We start from the raw sequence: 12631 nt of genomic DNA, 5'->3' as shown, positions 1-12631 counted from the left end.
CATGTGGGATTTGAACATATTTGGGATTAAGCTGAGTGAGTTGTACATGTGTCTGGGGAAAGAGTGTGTGAGATGGAGAAAAACCACATGAAAACCCAAGGCAAGCCTAAAGGAGTTTTAAAACAATAAAAATGCCTTGAAGAAATAAACAAAAGGACAGATAGTATTTTAGACTCTGCATGTTAAAGGGTCTCTTTTATAAGTACCAACTCTGCCATTGTGGTGGAAACCAGCCATGGACAATATGTAAATGAATGAACCTGACCATATTCCTATAAAACTTGGTTTACCAAGCAGGCAACAAGCTGAATTTGGCCCTGTGGGGCTGTAGTTGGCTTACAGACCTTGTAGATCGTGGTAGGGACTTAAGATTTTGTTTTAAGGATGATAGAGTTTTGAGCAATAAATTACCCCTAATGTTTGTTTATAATTTTTTGAAGAAGGTGGTACTTCAGTCTTCAACATCCTAGAGAAAGATTGAAGTGGCTTTTAGAACCTGTGTTCATTCTGTTTCATTATTTGCTATATTAATATAACAAGCATTTGTAGAACCTGTATTATGTGACACAATTGTGTTGAGAAATTATTAATAAGATACCTTGCTGCTTTCACTAGACCTAAAAGATTTATCTTGGTAATCCATGAAAAGTACCTGGCAATGTATCTGATGTATAGTATTTGAAGTAATGAGTATATTCTTCAAAGAGTTTATAGTATGATGGTAAAAATGGACATAAATAAATATATGCAGTATAGCTTAATAGAGACACTCATGAAGAGCTATGGAATGGGAGAGGAGAGATAGCAGATTCATCCCAGATAAAGGAAGAGAAGACAAATTCAGTTTTGCGGGATGAGATAAGCTCCTGTGAGATTTCTGGGTGAAGATGTTTGAGAAGTAATTAGGCATCAGGGTTCTGGAAGAAGAGAGCGAGAATGAGACTAGGCCTCAATATGTAGAAATTATTCAAGTATAGCAGGTAGTTAATGCTATTAAAATTTTTTTGAGCTCTCAGAGACTAATTTCTTTTTTCCTGCTTGGTAGAACTATAAAAATTTGTACTCTGCTTTCCCCCAGTGCAGGCAGTGCTGCATTGGAAAGCTTCGTACAAGCCTCTCTCTTACCAGTGCAATGTGCAGAAGAGAGGTTGTGGCGTCAAAGGGCCTACGCTTTCAGCATTGGGATAGTTCCTGCCAAATTGCCCTCTAAACAAAACAATCATACTGACTTACACTTCCCCTGAAAGGACAGAAAGCTACTCATTTACCCACCCCCTCTCAGTCAGTACTGAAATTCAGTATATTGCCAGCCTGATGGGCAAATAATGCCGTAGTATTGTGTTAGTGGGTAGACCATGGATTTCTCAGGTTTACTAGACATTTGCATTTCTTGGCCTGTGAGTTCTGTGTTCCTGTTCTTTGCCCTTCTTTCCCCTGTGTTATTTGACTTTCTGTTATTCGTTTTTGGAAGGTGTCATGTCCTTGTTTGCCTTCTTCACTGGCCCTTTCCTCATTCCTTGCTTTGTTTTTTGCTATGAGTGCCTTCTGACATACTGTTTACTTCTTTATTGCCTGCCCTCCCAGCACCATTAGAATAAGAACCAGGAGGGCAGGGATTTTGTCATTTGTTCATTCTAATGTTTCCAACACCTGGGACAGTGTCTGGCACATAATAGGCACCCCCTAGTTAATGGTTCGATGAATAAATGATTAATAATCTTTATCTGTTATTTGTTTTTCAAATATTTTCCCGTGTTTGCTTCCTCTTTAGCTTTGTTTATGGTGAGTTTGATCATATAGAAAAATTTAACTTACATCAGATCATACCTATTAGTTTTTTCACACATGACTTTTGAAGTCTACAGTTTGCCTACCCCCTTTTTACCCCTTTGTTCCCTTCATTCACTTCTCCCACCTCCCACTCCCCACCTCTGGCAACCACCAGTCTGTTCTCTGTATCTATGAACTTGTATGTTTGTTTGTTTTAAATTCTACATATGAGAGAGATCATATGGTATTTGTCTTTCCCTGTGTGACTTTTCTTAGCCCTGTGTTAGCACTTAGTGTGCACTTAGCACTTAGTGTTAGCACTTAGCACTGTGCTCTTGAGGTCCATCCGTGTTGTCACAAATGGCAAGACTTCATTCTCTTTTATGGCGGAATGATTCTCCATTATATATACATGTCCATTCATCTGTGGGTGCCTTACCTTGGCTGTTGTAAACAATGCTACAGTGAATGAGGGTGTGCATTATTTTTCTTCCAGTTAGTGTTTTTGTTTTCTTCAAGTAAATACCTAGAAGTGGAATTGCTAGATCATATAGTAGTTCTATTTTGAATATTTTGAAGAATCTCCATACTGTTTTTCATAGTGGCTGCATCAGTGTACATTTCCACCAACAATGTGCAAGGGTTCCCTTTCCTCCACATTCTTATTATTTCTTGTCTTTTTGATGATAGCCGTTTTAACAGATGTGAAATGATTTTATCGTATGGGTTTGGTTTGCATTTCCCTGATGATTAGTGATATTAAGCATCTTTCCATGTGCCTATTGCATTGCCTTTCGCTAAGTTGTGTCTGACTCTTGTGACCCCATGGACTGTAGCTTGCCAGGCTCCTCTGTCCATGGGATTCTCCAGGTAAGAGTATTGGAGTGGGTTGTCATTTCCTTCTCCAGGGATCTTCCCAACCCAGGAATTGAACCTGGGTCTCCTGAATTGCAGGCAGATTCTTTACCAACTGAGCTACAAGGGAAGACTTCATGTACCTATAGGCCATCTGTAAATCTTCTTTGGAAAAATCTCTGTTCAAATATTCTGTCCATTTTTAATGAAATTCTTTTTTGCTTTTTGACTTGTTCATACATATTTAGATCATAATCAGAAGAAAATAAAGTCAATGAAAGCCTGAGAAAAAAGGAATGAGCAAGCACATACAAGAAGTAGGAATGAGTCGTATCCTAGAAGCCAAATGAAAAGAGTTTTAAAAAGGAGGCAGTAAACTTTTGATTAAGTATGATGAATGGGTCCATTCATAGTAAAAGAAAGAAGACATAAAACACAAGAACAGAGAGAATGAGAGTAGAAACTTACTTTAGAAACATAAAACAGACATTAGAGGTAGAGATTTTGAGGTTAGAGATTTTAGAGGATGGAAAGAAAATTCTTAATGAGTATGAAGTTTTCTTTTGAGGTGATTAAGGTATTTTGGAACCAGATAAAGCTGGTGGTTCCATATTGTAGTGAATATACTAAATGCCACTTTATTGTTCACTTTAAAATTGATACACTATGTGAATTTAATCCCAGTTTTTTTTTTAGAAAAGACCATATACTGAGGCTCATGAAATTTAAGAACACCAGGGATAAAAGATTCTGAAAATTGTCAAGGAGAAACAAAGGATCTCATACTGTATTATTAATCATAATAAACTAAATAATAATATAGTGATAAATACACCCTGAAATCATAACAGCTTCATTCACCATTTACTTTTTTTTCTGCTGTGTCACAGGCTTGTGGGATCTTAATTCCCCAACCAGAAGTTGAACCCAGGGCACGGCAAGGACAGCCCAGAGTCCTAACCTCTAGGCCACCAAAGTGAAAGTAGAAGTGTTAGTTGTTCAGTCCTTTCAGACTCTTCGCGACCCCAGGGACTGTAGCCCACCAGGCTTCTCTGTCCATGGAATTCTCCAAGCAAGAATACTGGAGTGGGTTGCCATTCTCGTCTCCATGGGTCTTCCCCACCCAGGAATCGAACCTAGTCTTCTGCAGTGTGGGCAGATTTTTTACCATTTGAGCCACCCATAAGCCACCAGGGACCTCACAGATAGTTCCTTTTCATTTATGCTACATGTCCATGGTGAGGGAGAATATTCTGTTCCATATTGTTACTCAGGAATGGAGATTAATCTGAACACTTTGTTTCAAGAATGGGAAAGGAACAAGTTTAGAAAAGTCTTGCTCTCTTTTAAATGCTTCCGCCTTGGCTAGAACCAGTCACATGGACCTTCTTCAGTTAGGGACTTGCAATGTGCAGTCTTCTCAGGTGCCCAGAAAGGTTAGGCAAACCAGGCACTGCTGAGCACAGAAGTCTCTACCACGCATACTGAGGACCAAGGGTCTGACTGGCAGTAGACTTACCTTCCAATTTGAAGCTAGAAGACAGTGAAACGATTTTTTTTTTTTTAAATTCTGAATGACAGGTTTTCCTGTGAAGTTGTGTATCTGTCAAACCATCAATCAAATGTGAGCATAGAACAGTAGCATTTTCAGAGGAGCAGAGTTACAAAGTTTTTACCTTCTATCCATCTCTTATCCAGAAATTATCAGAGGCAATGTTACACTAAAATAAAATAGGAAGAGGAGGACTTTCCTGGTGGCACAGTGGAAAATGCCTGTCAGTGCAGGGGACACAGGTTCAATCCCTGGTCTGAGAAGATTTCACATGCTTTGGAGCAGCTCAGGCCATGTGCCACAACTACTGAGCCCGAGTGCTGCAACTCCTGAAGCCTGTGTGCCTAGAGCCCATGTTCCACAAGAGAAGCCACCTCAGTGAGAAGCCCATGCACCGCCACTAGAGAGTGGCCCCCACTCTCTGCAACTAGAGAAAGCCTGCACACAGTTAACAAAAGACCCAGTGCAACCAAAAATAAATAATCAAAAACAATATTTGGAATCTGGGAGCAAGGAATTCTGCACAGGATATAGCTCAGACTAGAGCAGGAAGGTGAAAGGACTAGGGGAAGGGAGAAACAGGAATATATGATAGATTGCCTGGTATGTTTGATGATATTGAGAGTTTTAGGGTTCTGTAAGAACTTGGGCTGTGTTTGAGATATATTTTTTAAAATTAGCAAACAAAAGAGGACATTATAAGTTCTAGAAACAATAAATGTTGTATAAGAAGAAAAATATAATTATGGCATATAACTCAGATGCAAATAATAGTCATAAATTCTGATTGCAGATGGACAAAATGTAACTCTTATTTAGAATATGAGAGCTTACTCATCTGTAAGAGATTATCAGTAAATAATGCCTAAAATGGAAAAGTTAAGAAGTAGCAATATATTACTTAGAAATGTGAATGTAAATACCAAAAGAAATAACTAAAAGTTAAAAGTTGTTGTCTGTGGGAAGTGATTTTTCAGGAATGGAATGGGGTAAAACAGAGGCTGAATAAAACATCCTACATTATGTATCTTGTAAGACTAATGCCTTTTGAAATTATCTAAATTTATGACTTTGTCTTTTCTTTTTATCAAGGAGGTAGGAGCAAACAGTGCCACACACCACACAGAGCCTATATGAAATGAAAATTATGAGTGATCTCAGAGCTCTTTCAGTGGTTGGGTGATTGCTATAGACCAACTTGCAGTGGGTTGAAGGGGAGAAGAATAGAGAAATTATTTCAAATATTGTAAAAGTGTAAATTGAAGGAGACCAAGTGACATACATCATCAGATAATGGGAGATACAGAATTACATATATTATCCTCCTGACTGGAAAGGTAGAATATGAAAAATCAACTTTAAATAAATGATAAAGAAACTATATTATACAGAGAATGAATGCCCCATAAAATTTTTTTTAATTTATTTAAATAGTTAGCTCTTCTAAAATGATTCCTTTTACTGAAACATGTCATTTAGACATCTCTGCTAAATTTTATCAATAGGGAAAAGTAAGCTGTTGGTATGATTTGTATTCTTTATCTAAATGAAATACCTTCCTGGAATTCCTTTATTTCAAGTTAATATTGTTGATTTAAAGAGTGTTGCTTTGTTTTTTCTGAGTCTTTTAAAAAGTGCAAGACTATTACAATAAGGTAAAAAAAAGATTTTTAATAATAAAATAAGGCGAAAATTAATGAAAACTGAAGGCAGATTGTTTCCTTACTCTCGGGTTTCTGCATTAACCGGATTCCTCTAGTACAGTTCAAGTTCTCTTAGTTCCCCCTTCCAGGTTCAAGTTTTTGTTCAAGCCTAGTCATGGGAGTAATGCTATCATCTTTAAATTTGGTCATGGAATGTGTTACACTGCCCTGCTCAGGGAAGTGCTTGCTGCTCAGTTTGGGCTTGGATAGTAACGTTTATTTTCTTTGGCAGAGAAGCTGATCGTCGAGGGGCACCTAACCAAAGTAGTAGAAGAGACAAAGCTTTCAAAAGGTTCGTTTTCTGTGGGGTTTCTGTGGCATTTTTCTGTGGGTTTTGACAACTCTTGGATAATGAAGGTTAGTGTACATTTCCAAGGTCATAGCACTTTATCCATCAATTTATGTCTTATAGCTCACAATCCAGTAATAGTACCAGATAATAATATAAAACAGTTGGAGTTCTGTCTTAAGAAGGATATGTTCATTGGAAGGTTTCTTTTTAAATGGGTATATACATGTGGGGTTTTTTAAATCTTGGAATAGGTTTCATTAGCTACTAAAGATTTGTTGTGATCTCTGTCTCACTTCCAGCATTATTTTCAGCTTTGATCTAAAATTTTTAATCAAATAGAGTATAAATCTTGTTTGAAACAGATGAAAAATGTTTTCAGTTCTCTTTTTCTAGTTATTGTATGTTTAATATTTGTTATGATATTTAATATTATCTTAATTGCTGGCATCTCAGTTTGGTTTAAACAAAAGTGATTATGTAGAACCTTATATTTTGTGATGAATAGTCCTATAATTGCTTGAAGTAATTTATTCTGTTAATTATTTTCTATAAAAAAATTGTCAGACCTTAGAAAAGAAAAGTAAGTTTTAAAGCATCATGTTGTCAAGTCATTTTTATGTGTAGGGAAATTTGGCAAATAAATTTAGTGGAATATGTTCATTATTCCTTCTAGGACTTTTTATCAGGAGAACATGTCAGTATAAAATTTAAAACTAAATTCAAAATCATTTGGGTCAGTTAAAACAATGAATAATAAAAGGTTGCTGTACTCAGTTTCATTAATTCTGTTTTATGACAGTAACTGGATCCATTTGGCTTTTAAAAATATTTAAAAGGATAGTGTTATCCCAACTATCTGGTGGCTTCCATTTGGAACTTTGTGCACGGCACATGCCATATTTGGGGAAAGAATGCATAAAATATGCATCACTAATATTGTTCTGGCAAACAGGCATTGAGTTTCAGAACAGTGAACTATTTTTAGTACGTATGGCAATTTATTTCATCTTATTAAAGTGAGATGAGAACAGATTTTAAAATAGCTTTTACTTCACCAACTAAATACCTATTCAGATTAGTTGGTTAAATAGCCAACACTTTGATGTAATATAGCCTTAAAAAAATCAGTGTTGCTTTTAATTAAAGAAAAGTATTTTGCTACCTTTGTGCTTCTATTTAATGCATTATGAATTTGAATTTATTTCCTTGAAATAACATGATGTCATTATTGAAAAAGAAAATGTTATGATTTCCTTTTGAAATCTGGCTATAAAATATGTATTGAAAACTTCAAAGAGCATGCTTAACAATTTACTAGCAGTTTCACTTCTGAGTTTTTATCTTAAAAAGGAACAAATTGGACAGATGTACAAGGACATTTGTATTGTTTAAAAGCAAAAAGAAAACATAAGCATCCAGTAATAAGGACATTTATTAAATAAGTTATAGCAAGTGTGTCCATGCAAGTGAATAGAATACATCCTTTAAGAATGGTAGTACAGAAAGTTCCCTGGCAGCCCAGTGTAAGGACTCAGCACTTTCACTGCCAGGGTCTGGGTTCAGTCCTTGGTTGGACAGCTAAGATTCTGCAAAGCCTAGTGGCACAACCGGAAAAAAAAAAAGGGAAAGAATGAATGCTAATACAGATATAAGTTTTATATACCCAGAGATTTTTCTGTCAGCTCTCAGCATTTTACTGGCACTAACCACAGTTGGCATGCAGAGGTATATTAATCCCTGTAACAAACTAACATGGCTGAAATAAATTACATTTAAATGCTTTATATCTGGCTATAAAGTATTTTCTTTTGGATTTGGCTGGATTATTTTATTTTTAAATACTTTCACTGGTGATGTTTTTAATAGAATTTTCTACATTGAAAAATATCAATTGCTAGAAATTGCCAGTTACTAGTTGTTACAAATCTTGGTGGTATTAATGTTTCCTTCAGGTATTTCACCTAATGCAAAATGCAGTTGTAGGTTACCCATGCCTTCCATTTAAGCCCTGACTCAACTTGCAGTCATTTTATGTTTATGGTAGATTTGTTATGAAATTAAAAGACGCTTACTCCTTGGAAGGAAAGTTATGACCAACCTAGGTAGCATATTCAAAAGCAGAGACATTACTTTCCAACAAAGGTCCGTCTAGTCAAGGCTATGGTTTCCCAGTAGTCATGTATGGATGTGAGAGTTGGACTGTGAAGAAAGCTGAGTGCCAAAGAATTGATGCTTTTGAACTGTGGTGTTGGAGAAGACTCTTGAGAGTCCCTTGGACTTCAGGGAGATCCAACTAGTCCATTCTAAAGAAGATCAGTCCCGGGTGTTCTTTGGAAGGAATGATGCTAAAGCTGAAACTCCAGTACTTTGGCCACCTCATGCGAAGAGTTGACTCATTGGAAAAGACTCTGATGCTGGGAGGGATTGGGGGCAAGAGGAGAAGGGGACGCCAGAGGATGAGATGGCTGGATGGCATCACCGACTCAATGGACGTGAGTTTGAGTGAACTCTGGGAGTCGGTGATGGACAGGGAGGCCTGGCGTGCTGCAATTCATGGGGTCGCAAAGAATTAGACACGACTGAGTGACTGAACTGAACTGAACTGAAAGATGGCAGTAGAAAAAAAAGAATTTGTCAAACAGCGGATTTAATTTCAGGTTCTACCAGCCACTGGCTTTGTGCCCTTAGACAATTTACTTTAGTACTTTAAACCTCAGTTTCCTCATTTATAAAATGGGATCAACAGTATATAACTTACAGGGTCTTGTGGAAATTTAATGACATACTGTTTATAAAGCAGGAAGCACCTTTCTGTTAGCAAATGTTAGTTCTTCTCTCCCCCCTTGATTCTTGATCTTGCTCTCTTTGCAAATAATGGTTCCAGTGGTATAAGAACTGGCCTATGTTTGTTTTGCCCATCCATTGTTATGTCTGCTTGAAGATATAGTGAAAACAGTCACCTTATTGTAGACTTGCCAGTTTGGGAGTAGTTTGGTATTGATGTTGGTAGCTTTCCATTTACCCCTCTTATATATACTATCGCTATGCATTTTAATAAGTAAGTACTACAGAAAAAATCAACTGGTGCTGTGGTTCATGGGGTCGCAAAGAGTCAGACACAACTGAGCAACTGAACTGAACTGAATGAATTTTATTACAAGGAAGTTGGGTGCTGCTTCATAGCTGAAGAGTAGAGGTTTGAAATAGTAGAGTCTCTTGTCACTCATTTGTTGTGTCGTATTCGTCTAGAATAGATTTGATTTGCCTCCATATAATAACTGTAGTGTCAAGACACAACAATGATGCCACAGGACTTGACTTGCAGTAAACTGTGTCTTTAATCATCTCTTTTTGGAGCACCTCCTACATACTGTGCCTTGTTTGGACTGAGGATATAGCAGTTAATAAAACAGACAAAGATTCCTGCACTCATGGAGCTTATATTCTACTAAGATCTTAATGGAAACCTCTAAGGCAATTTTAACTTCCTAGCTACTGTTCCAAATAGGAAATAAAAGTTGCTTGTAGGCCAGAAGAATATGTCTGAAAATACATTCCTCTTGGTTTACCTTGATACCTTGATGGTAAAATTGCTGCGAATATTAAAATTAGAAGTCTTTTTGTCTTTTCCGTTCTGTTCCGACAGAATGGTTTCTTTTCTTTCTATATATTGATAAGATGTATTCACCTCCCTTATTTGAGACTGTAACTTTGTGATCAAAACTAGTACATTCAGAACTGTCTAACTAGAACACACTGAATGCACATTAGAGGCCTCAGATTAGATTCCCATGGGCCTCAGCGGTCAGTGACTTCATGTCTAATCCAAGCTCACTGTCTCTCAGCAGCTGGTCTTTGATTAGAAATGGCAGTGAGAAAAGATGCAAAAGACCTCTTACAATCCATCACTCATTACACAAGTTAAGCCACAAATTTAGGCTATTCTTATATGGAATAGCCATAATATGTTATATTTCAATATTGTATTAATTATTTTGACAGTGATAGTTTCAGATATGTTTCTGACTACTTCTCAGATGAAAGATATCTCTTGATTTAGTTGATTATGAAAACAGTGTATATTCACTCTAATTTTTCACACAGTTTATTACAGTGTGAAGTTAGAAAGTAAATGTGCAACCCTACCTTCAGAAATGACCATTGTTATCTCTGTGGTATGTTCAGCTCTTTTCAGTCTAAACAGAGTCACATTATACATAACAGACTTTACTTTTACTTAATAGTAGTGAATCTATCTTGAACATTTTCCATTTGGTAATGAACAATGCTGCAGTGAACATCCTTATGGATATATACTATTGTTGCCTATTATTTCCTTAGGAAAAAGTACTAGAAATGGATATGCACATTTACGTTTTTGATACAGATTACCAAAAACAGTATAGTCAAGTACATAACATTGTAAAAAGTAATTATATATCTACTGAATTTATAATCTCATTGAGGAAATAAGATATATGTATATACAGAGAATGCTATAAAACAACATGATTAATGATAGAAACATATGTCCCAGAGAAGATACAGTAAAAAAGGAGCAACATGCTGGAGAAATGAAGACTTCCTTAGAAGTGATAGGCTTAAGCTATATCTTAGTATAGATTGAATAGGCCAAGTAGTGAGAATGGTCCTTAAGTTTAAGGAAATACCAATTTAAGCAAAGAATTTAAGGCTTGTGGTTCAGGTACTGTTGCGTTTTCTTTAGATATAAAAGGCTGTTAATGTTCTTTTTTCAGTGTTACTTTTAATTTTAAAAAATAATGGTAATTTTTTAAAGAGTTTTTGTTATGAGTATAAATATTACTAAGGCAACCTAACTAGTGTTTTTATATAATAGAATCATTTTCTTTCCTCATCTTCATACAATGTCCACATTGTCCTGGAAATTTTTGCTATATTTGTTGCAGTTCTCTGAATACTTTAGCAAAGCTTGCTTCATTTTTGTTTCCAGTTGGCCAGTGGACAGCCTTGAACAAAAGCCCCAGTCCTCTGCACAGCAGTCATGATCCACATTATAATTTAATCTGAACTCCGTGTAATAAGCAGCATTCCATTTGGGACTAGAGTGGTGAAGAAGTAAGAGCTTCAGTGACCTCAGTTAATTTTAAAAGTATTTTGCATACCAGTAGATTTAGAGCACGCATAGCCTGAAGCAGTTTTACTGATACAAGCTTTTTAATTGTAACATGATTCTACCTTTTGTATTTTTTCCGACTTGTTAGAAAACCAGGCAAGAGCAAAGGAATCCGACTTGTCAGATACTCTGAGTCCAAGCAAGGAGAAAAGTAGCGACGACACTACAGGTGAGTTTTAACCTAAGGTTTATAACTCTGCAGATGTTATTGTTACTTATTGTTGCCTACCAAGCAGTTTAGGTATGCAGGTTGGTGTGGGTGGAGATTTCAAAATTTGTATTTGGGAAGGAAAAGCAGTGCTTCTATTTATCAAATGAGTCCCTTGATAATTTGGATAAATTTTAAAACTACTTACAGTGATCCAAATATAATAGCTGTATAAGTTTCACTTACTTATTTTGAAAAGGATAGCTTGCTGATAGAGTTTACTGTTTATAATTCTCTTTTTTCCCCCCTCTGTAGACGCCCAAATGGATGATCAAGACCTAAATGAGCCCCTTGCGAAAGTGTCCCTATTAAAAGGTACTTTAACATGTTTTTATGACATTTAAACCAGGGCATTGGATTCACCCTTGCCACAAATTCAGTTCCAAGTATTACGTGATGTTTTGAGTTTTAGTTAGAAGAGTAAGATAGCTTGTCTACAGTAGCAGAAACTAAAATTTAAAATGTTGATGTTGGTGCTTAAATACTTTAAAGAAAAATGTTTAGATTGTAAAATAATTTGAGTCAGTCAAAGTTATTTGTAGGGCAAAGCAGTAAGTGGTAGAATGTGAAATATAGCTGTGGGTTTTTTGTGTTTACCTTGATGTCTCTGACAGGAACTCTATCATTTTTAATGTAAATTAGAAAAAGTTAAAAATATTAACTTTCTTGAAAGAACTACCTATTTAAGTGCCTTAGGGTGTCTTTTTGATAAATCTGTGACTGCCAGCATTTAGTCTCTTTTATAATTGCTTTATTGTACACAAGAAAAGTTGACATATAAGTCCAGCTCAGTAGGTTAAGCATTTTAGTAGGTATGGACCAATACCAGGCAAGTCTCAGAAAACAGCAGCAAAAGCAGCCTGTGGAGGTTTCTTTGTATAGAAATGTTTTTGCATCTGGCTGGGCTCTTAAGGGATCACCCAGTTCAGACCCTAGGTTTGGGATTATATAAAGGGAGCCTTGGGCTTCCCAGGTGGCACAGTGGTAAAGAATATACCTGCCAAAAAAAAAAGATAAAAGAAAATTTAAAACAACAAAAAAGAATACCCCTGCCAGTGCAGAAGCTGCAAGGGATGTGAGTTCAATCCTTGGTTGG

The 12631-nt window shown here is 36.3% G+C and overlaps 1 protein-coding gene across 17 annotated transcripts in view; it reads left to right on the top strand.

Annotated features, from left to right (window-relative positions):
• The window catches only part of SLMAP (sarcolemma associated protein), a 150417-nt gene that overhangs the window by 115378 nt on the left and 22408 nt on the right, over nucleotides 1–12631 (top strand). For all 17 annotated transcript variants that reach the window (XM_010851629.1, XM_010851631.1, XM_010851623.1 and 14 more), the window contains 3 exons: nucleotides 6113–6172; nucleotides 11416–11496; nucleotides 11791–11850. In XM_010851629.1, the coding sequence (XP_010849931.1) occupies nucleotides 6113–6172; nucleotides 11416–11496; nucleotides 11791–11850 (201 nt within the window). The remainder of the gene's footprint in view (nucleotides 1–6112; nucleotides 6173–11415; nucleotides 11497–11790; nucleotides 11851–12631) is intronic.

The sequence above is a fragment of the Bison bison genome, unplaced genomic scaffold (assembly GCF_000754665.1).
Source record: "Bison bison bison isolate TAMUID 2011002044 unplaced genomic scaffold, Bison_UMD1.0 scf7180017864304, whole genome shotgun sequence".
NCBI lineage: Eukaryota > Metazoa > Chordata > Mammalia > Artiodactyla > Bovidae > Bison > Bison bison.
This window is presented reverse-complemented; position numbering and strand designations above follow the sequence as displayed.